We start from the raw sequence: 14,047 nt of genomic DNA, 5'->3' as shown, positions 1-14,047 counted from the left end.
GCAGAGAGCAGAGAGACCGCAGAGAGCAGAAAGCTGCCACACTACTTCATTTTCAAAAGCAAGACAATGCTGTTGTCATTCGCATCAACAAAAAAGGGTGCATGGATGAGGCAATAATGCTGGAATAAATTTGGATGGTCTGGAGCCGTTGGCCCAGTTCAATGCTCTATCCTCGCAGTATGCTGGTTTTGGACGCGTTTCATGGTCACCTGTACGAAGCTGTGAAACGCACACGCTGCGATGGACAAAGTTGACCTCATAATTATACCAGATCACATGAAGTCCACCTTCAAGCCACTCAATGACGTGGAAAACAAGTCTTTCAAGGGTCATATACGAGTGGAGTACCAAGAGTGGATGCTTGACAACAAGACGAAAATGTCGACAGGCCACACACAGAGGTGGCTGGGTCGCAGGCAGAGGCCCCTATAGACGGCCCGTCTACGACTAGGTGCTCTCTGCTTGGCGTTCTTTGCCAGATGTCATGGTGCAAACTTCCTTGAAGAAATTTCGCATCAGCAACTTGCTTGATAGCACAAAGACGATGCAATGTGGGAAGTGACCACTGACAAGCGATCACTGTCCCATGCGCTGTTGGCGTTGTTTATCGCATTCCCCTCTCGTGCGTCAATTGTTACATAGGCCAGACCGGAAGATGCATTAATGACAGGTTGAGGGAACACCGAAATAAAGTAAAAGGCGTGTCAGGTGACGGTTTTTTAGCACTTCACTGCAAAACGTGTGTATGCCACCCGGTACTAGAGAATACTGCCATTCTTTCAAGAAGTAAATCGGAGCCTGTACGACTGATAATAGAGACAGATCGCATTTTTTCCGCCGGCGACCACTGTATCAGCAAGGTGCCACTGTCATTATCCACCAAAGAAATTGAATATTTACGCATGCCCGATAGTTAAGGTTGGTTGCCATGTTTAAACGCTGTGTGACGGATAAGAATGAAAGCAATTTTCCATGTGCTATCAGTTGTAAACGAAAATATCTCACTGCGGTCGCGTGATTTCATGTGTGTGTATATATGACCGATCCTGAAAATAAAATTTTCGTTGTTGAAAGTTAGCGCTTGTGTTCGTCTCGTACCTCTTCTTTGTCCGTGTGTCTTCCCGCGCTATGCTACTAGCCGGTACTGACAAGCAGCTTTGATGGTGGGTGAGCAGTGCCGTTGCAAATACAGTTAAACCTGCCTATAACGAACCTCCACATAAAAATTCCTCGATACAGTCAACTGCCGATTTTTCGGACGCCCAATTTTCCGGACATGCTCGAAAATTCGGACGCTTTCGCAGAACAGTCACCAGCCCCATAGACATCAGTGTATAAGAACGTCCGAAATTTTGGACGCTGAAACTCTTCAGCATCCGATTTTTTGGACTTTCTGCCCAAATAGCAGGTCCGAAAGGCATTATTTGAAGCCCCCACCTCTGCTGCGTCTATCATCTCATAGGTTCGAACCAGCACTTTCGCGAGTCGATCTGTTTGGTAGCAGAGTCCGAAAGTCAGCTTTGCCGCAACGGCGAAGTGTTATGGTGTGAAGCAGACCAGAAATTCAAAGGGGCCACTATCACGGCGCCGTGTGGCGATGTCTTTACGGATAAGTAGCAGAAGTGCACGGAGGCGTGATGGCGGAAAAAGCGCCAGTTCGGCTTAATCACTCACAACCCTTACGATAAGCATCTTCAGTTAACTGCTCGGCAGTGCACGTGGCCTAGCAGTTACATGCTTACTGCACGCATTAACAGGCGAGAACCCAAACGTGCCGTGCCGCCATTCATACTGCCTCTTTGTGCGAGACCGCTAAGTGCGCCGCACAGACGTGTCGCCTTCACGAATGAAACCAGCTCGCCATTGCCGTGCCCATGTGCAGTCAGGAACGGAGTGGGCATGCATCACGAACCCTTTCATGACAAATGCGTGTGTATGGTAGAGCAACAGTACAGTGACGGCATCAACTTAGTTGGCGATGTGCTGCGCACAACTAGAATCGATTGGCTTCACACAGCAGCAAATGCTGCGTATCGGCAGAGATTTGGCGATGCGTATGTGCACCGTTTACGCGCACACGCATTGGGGAAAGCCGCACGAGTCGTCCGCTCTTCCGCCACAATCTTTATGTTCCGCGTCATCGTTTCCAAACGCTCCATGCGAGAGAGCTGTAATCTATTCCGCACTTTGTTGGAATCAGCGGCGCTACTCACGAGACGCAATTTTGCAAGGTGGCACGTCGTTAGGCGGGGTTCACGGCAGGTACCGAATGTATTTGCGAGAGCCTGGGCGTGCACCAAAATAATGCCTGATAAGTGTACTGGGAGGCATTAAAGCTATTTCGGACATGGCTGTGGTGGTTTGACCGCTTGAGCAGAATAAAAAAGCATGAATTCATTTTTTCGGACAGACCGATTTTTCGGAATATTTCACGGTCCCTAGAGAGTCCGAAAAATTGGACGTTGACTGTATTACAAAGTTTTTCTATTCCCCGCCATTACTCCATAGAAGCACATGTATTTGCGACCTCTATGTAAAAAAGTGGCAGAGGGAGATGCCCGTGATATAACGAATTTTCGCCACCTAGATACTTTGCCCCGATTTTTGTCATTTTGGCACGAGCAGGAGCTGCATCCATCTTCTGCGGTTGCTCCGCCAACGATGGAGCGTGAAGCGGTGGTGTTCCGGTGTCGTTCGTGCATGTGGGTGTGCGCGAGGCAGGCAGGCGGGCCTGCGCCCCCTCGAGCCGGCATTCTTGCCGCCGCGGGTGCACCTCTCCCCCTACTCTCTTCAAACCTCATCCAGCCGCTCACGGGTGCCGTCACTTTTTGGCTGTTGCAGAAGTCTCTGAACTGCACTTCGTTAACGTGACACCAGGTGATGCCAATATACAGAAAATTTTAAAGATCCTTGCTCCGTGTCATTAAGCTTTGAGTTTGCACCATGCATGTGAGGCCGCGGGGCCGCGCCGCATATGGAGAGCACTTTTCTGAATATTCCCTGGTATCCCTGTCGTTCGCTCTTCGTTTTTGACACTATGCGCGCGTGCGTGGTTTCACTGTGCGCACATGGAGCAGCCCCTGACGACGAGCAGCTCTGTGCCCCCACCCCCGCTCCCTCAGAGGATTGCACCATCACTACCGAGGAGACGTCAGATTAGTTGCTGGTGGAAACTGTCTGAGACAATGACGGATCTTTGGAGGTCAACTCGTCATGCGCTTTGCAGTCTTGCGCCGCGCCGTGGGTTTGCTAAACTGTGGTCTCAGCGATTAGCTTTGACAGGCCATCGCGTTGCCGGAGCCAATCTCTGAGGCTGCGACTAGACGATGACGGAGCAGCATAGTACTGATGTCCTACAAACGTCCTGTATTGCCATCCCCCACGAACAATAAGGAGAGGAAACTAATGCAGCTTTCTGCCGCTAAATAAATGTTTTGGGTGAGCTCTGACTTCAGTTCCCCTTCTGTTTTATTTGTGCGCTTCTTTTCTGAATGTTCGTGCTGAAACTGCATATAACTAAAAGCTCTTTGTAATGAATTTTTTCGGGAATTTGTCAATTTCGTTATATCCAGGTTTAACTGTATACCGTATTTACTAGAATCTAAGCCTATGTTTTTTCCGAAAAAAACGATGGGCGAAAGTGGGGGGGTCGGCTTAGATTCGAGTACCATGATTTCATCGCAGCCGCCACCTACCTAAAGGCCCGGCCGTGCTAACGGCATGGTGGCTCACCGTGCGCCGATCTCGGGCTACTGTACGCAGACGGCTCTGCATGCGCTTCCCAGGCTCATTTTCGTGGCATCCTACGGTAGCTGCATGGTGGCGAGGTCGCTAAGGATCAGCGGCAGAGTGGTGGTTCCCATGGCTACTCAGGCCGACCGCGTCGTCTGCTTCGTACTGTCCATTGTTCCGAAATCTCGCAGTCTCACGTTCATGCAGCAAGGGTTGTTGAGCCGGCGAGATTTCACGCCACCAAAGACGAGCAAAGGTGGATCGGGTCACATGATTACGGCGCCGGCGAATGCCATGCACGTTGACACCCTCTCTCCTCCTGTTGCGTGACGCAGAGGTGGCAGAGGCACAAGCATGGAAGTCCGTCGTCTCAGGCTGAACCCGAACCATTTCATGAAGCACGTTGCCCAGCCCCTGCTTGCTTTAAAATTGGCTCGTGCGACACCCTTCACGAAAGCAACTTCCCTGGCCTTCGCCTGAATTATATCCAACGCGATGAACGGAAGCAAGGATGACGACGACGACGAATAAATGTTCTACATAGCACATGCCTACCGAGTGTGTGCTTGTGCAATAGAGATGCTGGGTTTTCTAACAATAAAACGTTGTCTTCTTTTTTTAATTCGGCCTAGCTGCATTCGAGGTAAGTTATTTTTTTTTTCCAGCCTCGCGAATTTCGGGGGTCGGCCTGCAATCGAGGGCATCCTAGATTCGAGTAAATAAGGTAAATGCATTTCGGCGATTTTTGGCTGTTTTCTTTCCTTTCTTTTTCATTTATGGCTTTGGGGGCCGACCGATATTCTCACTCGACTTATAATATGGTTTATAAAGTACACCGGCTGTACAGTGCACAATACGATGCGCAAGGGTGCTTGCATGCATTCTCTCCATTTACTCTGCTCCAATAATAATAGCTGGGGATGATTTACATGCCATAACCATGATGAGGCACACCGCAGTGGGGGACTCCGAATCAATTTCGACCATCTGGGATTCTTTAACGTGCACCTAAACCTAAGCACACAGGTGTTCTTTGCATTTCGCCCCATCGAAATGCTGCCGCCGTGGCTGGGAATCGAACCGCGACCTCGAGCTCAGCAATTTGATACCCTATGTGCTAAGCTACCATGGTGTGTACCCTGCTCCAACCATGAGGAGGAAAGCCTTCAGATTCCTGCCTCTCATATGGAAAAGATGCTGCTCCATTTCGGCAGTCATTCTCTCTTGCATGACATGCAATTTAAAAAACAAATGCGTACCTCAACCAAACAAATTGTGTACCTCAACCATTTAAACACTGCTAAACTGTGGCTATAAGCAACGGGCACTGTGCTTGATGCACATTATTGTTCCTCCTACCATCACAGCACTCACTTTTTCCATTGTGACTAGGATGGTCTTGGAATCCTCGAGGATCCAGCAGGACTCTTCCACCTTGATCTCATTGAACAAGTCACCATCGATGATGAGCGGGAAGCCTTTGAGACCAACTTTCAGGTGCTGCGTGGGGATGGGAAAAACCAGTTACACATTAAAGGGATACTAAAGAGAAAAATGATTTTTCTCATACTAGTAAACTACTCTTTCACAATTCCAAAATCACCACACTTACCACGACAAGACGCTTCGTAAGCGAGAAGACGTGCGAAAAGAAAACACGGGTGGCGACGGCATATTGAATTTGCCGCACCAAATGTCATGACGTCATAGATTTTGACGGCATCTACTAGGTCCTAAATAGTTCCTAATCAATAAAAATTAAGTACACTGTCCTCTGAGGGAGCCATAGACTTTTAACATACAAAGTTTCAGGAAATTTCGTTAAGCCAATGTCACCAAAACACAAAAAATACACTTTGAAATCCATGATGTCACATGCAGCGATTTAAAAATGAAACTCCGATCTTGATTTTCTCTTCTATTAATAAACCTACGATGGTGAAATTCGCGACATTAGAGTTCTCAGAGTACAATTTATCAATCTAAACCAATTCACTGCTTCACTTCAGTGTCCCTTCAAAAGTAACCATTTGAACAATTCATGGCAGAAAAACTGTCATGGTGTAGCACATCTTGAAGCAGCTGCTTACTCACATATCTTACATTTACGAGATAGTATGCAGACCATTAACGAGTCTGTTAATAGTTATATCCTGTACACAAGCATATTAGAGTTTATAGAGGACCATAGTGATGCAGACCATTAACGAGTCTGTTAATAGTTATATCCTGTACACAAGCATATTAGAGTTTATAGAGGACCATAGTGAAAATGTAGATGGCAACAGCAGCGTTTGCAGCACCACCTCAGGGTGCTTGCTTTAACAATAACACCTTGAAAACATTCTCCTGTTGCAGCAAACAATGTTCTCCAAAAAGAGTAAAAAACGAAGACAAAATAGAAGAGAAGAAAATCTACTAAAGACCAGTTTATTTATTTTGTCCTCTCTTTTATACTGAGTGTGCTGTTTATCCGACACTAAATTACCAAATGTACTAGAAAGAACACAAACGCTTGCTATGCCAACATGCCTCAATTTACAAGCGGGATCCGCAACACTTGCTTCAATTTTGCAGAAAAACCAGCATGGAAGGTGCAATTCTTGTCATCCCTAAATTGATAAGCGCATACGGCAGTGAGGGCCATGCGGGTTTTTTCGCTGTATGATGGTGGAACGAGACACCCGCCTTCATCTGAGCAAATCAGACTTTTCACTACAGCATGCGAGTACATGTAATTTTGCCACCACTGAGCTGGCTGGAAGATCGCAAGAAGTCTATCGCAATGTAGACGGCCAGTTTGATGAACCCATGTACAATCGCTTTTCAGCCTCAACAGGTTCTGCGATATTTGTGACACCGCGCCTTGCACGAAATCAAAAACCAGCAGCACTGCTCGCTGCAGCTCCTGCAGTTAATCGGTGGTAATTGTCGCAGCTATCATGGTTGGAAATTAAGTAACTGAAGGCAGAACATCTGATGTGTCACAATGACAACTATAGCGATGTGGCCTTTGCCACTCTGTTTTTTGCTCGGATACCAGTGGCGCATTTGAGGTGTACATTGGCAGTACTTTGTGCACACTGGGGATTGCCTCGGATTAAGCTGCGTGTGGCTACATACAGTCTGACCACTTCAAGTTGAACTGGAAACGTTCGATGCCTGAAACAAGCTTGGCACATGCATATGTGCTGCTCCACGGCCCTGGCTTGGCTTAGCTTGACCACTAGTTTGGCCTGCGACTAATACAGATTGAATGGGCAAGAGACTTTGCTACTTTTGGTTTCAAGAGCGCACTGGCAACGTAACAAAACAGCTTTGCAATCTGCCTGTGGCAACACCCACGTTTTTGCGCTGTTGCAGAGGTGTGTAGTCTGAAAGATTAAGCCGCACACTGTACACTCAAATTGCAATATTGTGCACACGTAGCGAGTTAATGGGTGCTAGTGGCAGCATCTTGATGAAAAGCCCAACAACAGCAATCGATTCAGAAACCTTAGTTCTAACTTAAAACAGAAAAGAAGGCTTCATAAGGTATCCTGGTAAGTCTCCCTTTCCTGGAATGTTATACATCTGATTTCCACCAGTTGTCGGGCCAACACTTCGATCCCCTGATGATCTCCAGGAATTAGCTCCAAGTTGGTGTGGCCACAAAGAGTGCATTTTCAATGGCAGCCAAGCACGATACGGAATTTCTCTATCGCAGTTGGCTCACTTGCAAAAGCTGTGAAAAGGAGTCAACCGCTACTAATAAGTAAGATGCCCCATTATGACAGCTGTATTATTAGTAAATTTATGCTCCCCTCCTAAAATCTAGACAGCTGGACATATGGCACTGCCACCACACTGAAACTATTGCTGAATTTCTCGACCATCACAAAGCAAAGGGGGGGGGGGGGTGACCGAGGCTAATGACTGCGGAGAAAAACAACACCTTTACACCTAAGTAAATATACTTCATTTAACACACTTTACATGAAACTGATGATGCAACTAACCTTCTTCTCAAAGTCAATGACAACGTCTCGTGCCCTGATCTTCAGATTCCTTGGTATGGGAACCCTGAGCTGGAATAGCAAAAAAGAAAAAATTATGGAAGACGTTTATTCTCTGTGCAAGAAACAAAGAAATGGATATACTGTACAGCCACTGAAAACCAACAATGAGCGCTCGCACACTGCACCATCCCCACCCACCATCAGATATCGAACAATGAACCCAAAGCCACACATCAACATTTCTAATCACTGCAGAACTTGTTATGGAGACTTAGCATCTACCATATTTTCTCACGCACAACCTGTACCCTGCATAAATTCACAAAAAAATATGTATATATTTACCCTATTTCTTCTGCATCTTCATCATCCTTTGGCTTCATATGGTTACTAGCATAATTCTCTTGTATTCAGTGAGCTTACACAGATGTCTATTGACTGCGCCACTTGTTTATAATGGTGCATAAATTACTGTCAGACATGATTATTACCCAGGTCTCGTCTTTGCAGTGCCTGCAGCTGTCCTTAATGTGTTGTTGCAAAGTGCATGGAACTCGGCAATATTGTTTAGACTTTAAGCAGTCAGCGAAACACATTACTCTATGCAGACTGATTTCGCAGCGATTCATTGCAACTACCTTTTAAGTTTTATGTTTAAAACACATAGATATTTGCAAGGCTTTACTGCACACAAAATTCAAATAACCCCTTCGGGCGCAGCGTCCACATATTCAGACGCAACTTGTTTTCAATAGTCCTTTCGAGTAGTGGCCATGAAACGGCAAGGTACATTGAGCTTTGGATGCGTTGAACCTTCTGCATAGTCAATGAGCCTTCAGTTAACTTCAATGTGCTGTGAATGACTGCAGCAGACCAATTTGGTGAAGACACTACAATGTTGGACGAGTTTTAATGTGCTGCGTAACAGGACCATCATCACAAGTATAATTTTTCTCGGCACGAAATGAATGCAAGCAAAAAAAAGTTGCAGATGCATTTTGAGCCCAAGATTTTGTTCTTTTCATGCAAAACTGACGGACTTCAGAGTAAATACACCTTTTACTCTACTTACTGAAAATGACAATTGTAAAACAATGTATCACTTCCTTTTCGGTCCTGAAATATAATATCGAGTATGTTGGAATAATGTATAGATGTCACACAGGCACTCCATCATTATTGGTGCCTTAAAGGGGCCCTGCAACACCTTTCTTAGTTATATTGGAATAGTCTCATTATTGACGCATGACTCTTCACGAGTCATATGCCGCAAAAATTTTTCGAATCCGTCAAGTCTAAGTGGTGTTACCAAATTATAGAGATCACGTTCCGCAGCTTTCTCCCTCTATTCAACGCCGCGAGCGCGCGGAAAGCTGCGCGGGGCGTGAAGGGAGGGAGGACGGAGATGCGAGGAGGCGCCGAAGAGTTACGTCAGCGCCGGCGGCATTTTTTTTCATTTTTTTTTTCTCTGGCGTCTCGGAGCAACCACGTGGTTCGTGGCGCCACTTCCGGTAGGCTTGCGTGGTCGTCGTCAAGCGGAGCCCATCGATCGCACCGTGTATCGCGCGTGCTTGAAAACTGCGAGTCGGTTTGGTAATGTTGGGTGTGCACCTCGAACTGCCGTAGTGTTTTCATCGCTCTGCCAACCATGGACGCAAACCTGCGTGCGCGTTTGGAACGAATGACAGCTGAGATGGGTTTCGACCCACACTCCGATACACCGCCTCGTCGCACTGCTCGCGCTTGAATCGTATTCAACACAGCAAAGCTGCGTGCACCTTTCTCCCAGTGGCGGTACTTCGATGCTGTTTGCTCTTCGAATGCGGGCGCACAGCGAGTGCGGGCTGACAACAAAGAACTAAAGACTAGAAGAAAGGATCGTGGGACATCGGGCCGGCGCGGACCCATCCCCCGGCTGTCTGCAGCTACCGTGAAAATGCGAGTCTGCTTGGTTGCTGTGTCGCGGTTTCTCGGGAACGTGAGACTACGGGGAGGATACGCCGAGGTACGACTCGATGACATACTGAACAGACAGCGAACACAGGTATCTTAAACTAGCCGGCGCCAGCATTGTTATCGGAGAAATGCTGCACCGCTGCCTCGGTCGGTCGTGAGAATGTGCCGATGATGCAGTTTCCAGCTGACGAGGCAACACTCGAACGGCTGCCACTCTCAACGGCAACCAGCAATGGTCAAAAGCACAGAAATATTCACGATTTCGGCACTATGCATGGTGAAGAAAACGCAACCACGCAACTACGAGCAGACGAGCTGTCGGTGAGACCGGAAGTGCTAATATTAATGTTTGTTCGGTGTTTTAACAGCATAACACAATATGAACATACATATTATCTACTTATTGAAGTCAAAATTAAGAACGAAGGTAATAATGAGGGTGTTATCGTGATTATAACATCAGCCAATGGTGGAACTACCGACAATCGCGTCATATATTGCGGACTAATACATCATTTGTCGAGAGAAGAGGGAGCGATTTTCAGCTGACTTTGAGAATTTATTGTAAATTCCAGGCTGCTCGCTTCGCTATAATATTTGGCTCGCGTGTCCTCGGGAGCCTCGACTACCGACTGGCAGCGCTTTTTGACCCTGCTGTTGCAGAGCCCCTTTAAGGGGATAAACAAGCAAATTTAACATAAATACTTATTTGAAAAGAATATGACTGCTTTGTGTGAACACACCTATGTACCACAATCTCTTACTAAAAAGAGCATAACCAAAGAACTCAAGCAGATCATGGGTAACGAGTAATGACAAATAGAAAAGAACATGTTCCATGTAATGGAACGAAAACTATGTCACTGATAATTGAGATGAGAACATAACGGGGTAGCGTGCTTGCACTTTCATAAAACGTACCTCAATCTCTGAGAGGGTCTGGGTCCACCTGTAGTTCTCCAAGTCGCAGCCATTGCCAGCGTTGGGCTTGAGCTTCCCTTTGTCCTTTTCATCTTCGTCCTCATCCTCATCTGCCTGATGAAAGTGAGCGCAATGGTGAGTTAGTGCACTCATTACAATAGAATCAGAACATCGCCGTAGCAAACAATAACAGTTGATGAATAAGAAAGCATGAAGTGACAGTGGTCAGACAGATTACCAATGGTGCAGCTAAAGAGATGGTAGAACACAGCACGTGTCATGCAGGGGTTTAAAAAGCTATTACAACTCCGGGGTTTTACGTGGCAGAACGATGAATACAGTATGCAGTAAAACAAGAATGGAGATTCTAAGTCTACTTGTACAAAAGTTATGGTATGCTGAACCTTTGTGAGCGAAATCCCAGCTTGACATTGGCTCACTCACAAATTTTCATCACAACATAACTTCTGTTCCAAGTGGGTTCAGAACATCCATTCTTGTTTTATTGCATGCAGTTCTCATTTCAGATTATTGTGATTTGCTGATGCAGTAATTCGTACCTATCTCAGTTTAAGAAAAAATTTGCCCCAACAAGGCCCTCGAAATGTTTGACATTTCGAAAACTACACACAGTACTAGAAAAATTGTGATGTATCTGAAACCAGCACACAAATAATACGTAAACTGAACAAGCTTCATCAAAATCAATCAAGAATGAATGAAATTTTAAAGAGCAGCGTCACCCCTTAAAGGGGCCATGACCTGTTCATCCAACTATGTTCAGGTTGTCACAGTAGCTGAGAGTCATCACCATCATCATCAGCCTGACTACGCCCACTGCAGGGCAAGGGCCTCTCCCATGCTCCGCCAATCAACCCGGTCCCATGCATGCTGCGGCCTCGTTATACCTGCAAATTTCTTAATCTCATCTGCCCACCTAACTTTCTGTCTCTCCCTGGTGCATTTGCCTTCTCTTGGAATCCAGTCCCTCTTAATGACTAGCGGTTACCTTGCCTACATGCTACGTGCCCTGCCCATGTCATTTCGTCTGCTGAGAGTAGAGTGGCCCAAATGGCAGGCACACACACCACAAAAACGAACAGGCCTCTCAACGTACACTCTAGCCAACAATTTCAAGCTGTCAGCACATGGCAGAAAGCGTAAGGCAATCAGAAAAGTAGTGGATTTGGCTTCTATTAGTCGCTTGTCAGGCCTAGTTTGGCCAGTCGATTGTTTACAATGACTGTAATGGCAACCGTGGATGTTACTGACACCTCCCTGCTGGGCATCTTCGCAATTGTAGCCAAGAAGGAGAACGAAAAATTTTGCCATGAACGGCGCAAGCCCTAAACAATCACAGGATCCCAGATGAGGTGTAGTATCTGTGAAGTGTAATGTGTCGATAACAAAAAAAAAAAAAAAAAAAAAGGCAACCTAAATGGGTTCTAACAGCAGCTAGTACATAGATGCTTTTTGAGATGCTTCACTTATATGCGCAAGAATGTTGCTTAAGCATGCTTTTACTTGCTGCTTTGATTTGCCAAAGTCGTCTTCAAAGCCTTATTTGTCTGTTGGCAGCACAGGTTGGCCGCACTGTTATACCGAAACCTGACCGAACGCAGCCAAATTTTTACTATAGGCCCTCTCTCGCCGTGCTGTTTTAACTGCTCCACACAAACAAACTCACTCCTGCTCTTGTTGCCAAACGGGATGTGTGCGGCGATCTACAACAGTACGGCGAAGCAGCGAGATGAAGCCAGCCTATCCAGGGCTGTGCAAGAAAGGGTGTAGTATCATGGACAATCTGAGCTCATCCTTAGCTGTATTTACTAAATGTTCGCGAACAGGCCAAGCTTGTCTGTGGCAAGGGATACTAAAGGCAAATAACAATTTATGCCAGAATAAAAGGTTAAATTATGTTTGAGAATGTCTAAAATGTCAATATTACACAGCAGTGCTTTAGCAATCAAGATATTAAGGTAAATGTAGGACACCATTTGCAACACCAGTGGGATGTTCTGGAACACAAGTTCAATGATTTAGTAGGGCCTCAGAAAAAATAATCACAAGTGCTCAAACTACCCATGCCAGAAAACAACATTTCAATACTTTACAAGATCGAATAAAATGCAACTCGTGCATTCCAGTCTCATTCATGTAAAAAAGAACTTCTTGATGTTACTCTTGAGAATGACGCATGCTCCAATTTCGTCAGGCTGTGCTCCGCTAAAGCCCCTTGTTATGTTGCGCCACAGTGCCAGCTGTCAGGTATGCTTATGTCAGAAGGCCATTCTCAGAGGCAGGCTGTTTGAATTGCACTGACGGTATTTCGACCACTAAAACATGATTTTCTTTCAAACTAAGAACTTCCTTGACGCGAAACAAGCACTACAAGGTTTCTGGAACGCTATTTCAACAATACAAGCGGACTTATTATTTGCCTTTAGTGTCTTTTTAGACGACAATGAAGAGGAACAAGTCAGGAATGCCCGAATTTCGAGGCATAATGGTGCTCCGCTTGCCACCCTCCCTCTTCCAACCCTCACCTCTCTATGTATTTGTCCATATAACGTATATTTACCTTTTTCTCCTCTTTGGCTTCCTTCTCTGCCTCGGCAGCCCTCTTTGCTTTCTCCTCCTTTTCCTGAAACAAAAGTACAAAGTGTAGACGTGTAATTTCGAATAATTTCTTGTCAGTGTTTCTGGAGCTTTAGAAGTAATAATAATAATAATATCTGGGGTTTAACGTCCCAAAAGCTTTAGAAGTAGGGAAGATATTAGATGTTATCAATCACCTCGTATGCAAGTGTGAGACTTGACTATGGCTCAACACAGTTATACAGTCGAACCCACTTATAACGATCCCACATATAACGATCTATCGGTTATAACGACCATATTTGGGTGCATTTACGATTTTCCTATGCTAACCATTGAAGCTGCGTCCACATATAGCGAACATTTTTCAAAGCCTCCTACTTTTACAACGAACACTTCAGACACGGTCGCGGTAAAAATATGGCGCATACGAAGCGAAAAAAAGTTAAAACATTCCTTCTAAAGCGTGAAAGGGCGCGCGCGCCTCGCTACGCGTTTACTCGCGATTAAGATATCCCTGATCGGCGAGCACCGCATGCAGGTTTCGGACGCTGCGAGCGAGGTCGCTCACTTTCCAGGCGTTTCTCCAGTGGCAGAAAGGCAGTGAGGAAAAAAATAGTAGGCAGCATGAAGCCTTGCGCTCAGCTTTCGCACGGTAACCTTTCCCGACGCCGTTGTCTGCAGCTACGACCGCCTGCGATGTACCAAACAATGCCTTGGAACGCAAGAGGGCATAAATGCAAGAAGTGATAACCGCGATAACTTTCCATCGCAAAAAGGTTCACTGCGTCCCTAAACTCGTCGACGCCACAATGTGCCGCAAAGGGTCGTCCGTCTTTTCG

General features: G+C 46.0%; 1 protein-coding gene across 8 annotated transcripts in view; it reads right to left on the bottom strand.

Moving 5' to 3' along the window:
* Nucleotides 1-14,047, bottom strand: part of LOC119396332 (nuclear migration protein nudC) — a 232,691-nt gene that overhangs the window by 104,681 nt on the left and 113,963 nt on the right. For 6 of the 8 annotated variants that reach the window (XM_049417046.1, XM_049417045.1, XM_049417048.1 and 3 more), the window contains 4 exons: nucleotides 13,189-13,251; nucleotides 10,608-10,721; nucleotides 7,731-7,799; nucleotides 5,107-5,232 (listed from right to left, as the gene is read on the bottom strand). In XM_049417046.1, the coding sequence (XP_049273003.1) occupies nucleotides 5,107-5,232; nucleotides 7,731-7,799; nucleotides 10,608-10,721; nucleotides 13,189-13,251 (372 nt within the window). The remainder of the gene's footprint in view (nucleotides 1-5,106; nucleotides 5,233-7,730; nucleotides 7,800-10,607; nucleotides 10,722-13,188; nucleotides 13,252-14,047) is intronic. The other 2 variants (XM_037663501.2, XM_049417049.1) reach the window with 2 other exon arrangements.

Source organism: Rhipicephalus sanguineus, chromosome 6, assembly GCF_013339695.2.
Source record: "Rhipicephalus sanguineus isolate Rsan-2018 chromosome 6, BIME_Rsan_1.4, whole genome shotgun sequence".
In the NCBI taxonomy this organism is placed as follows: Eukaryota; Metazoa; Arthropoda; class Arachnida; order Ixodida; family Ixodidae; genus Rhipicephalus; species Rhipicephalus sanguineus.
Note: the sequence above shows the minus strand (reverse complement) of the source record. Positions and strands in the feature narration are given on the sequence as shown.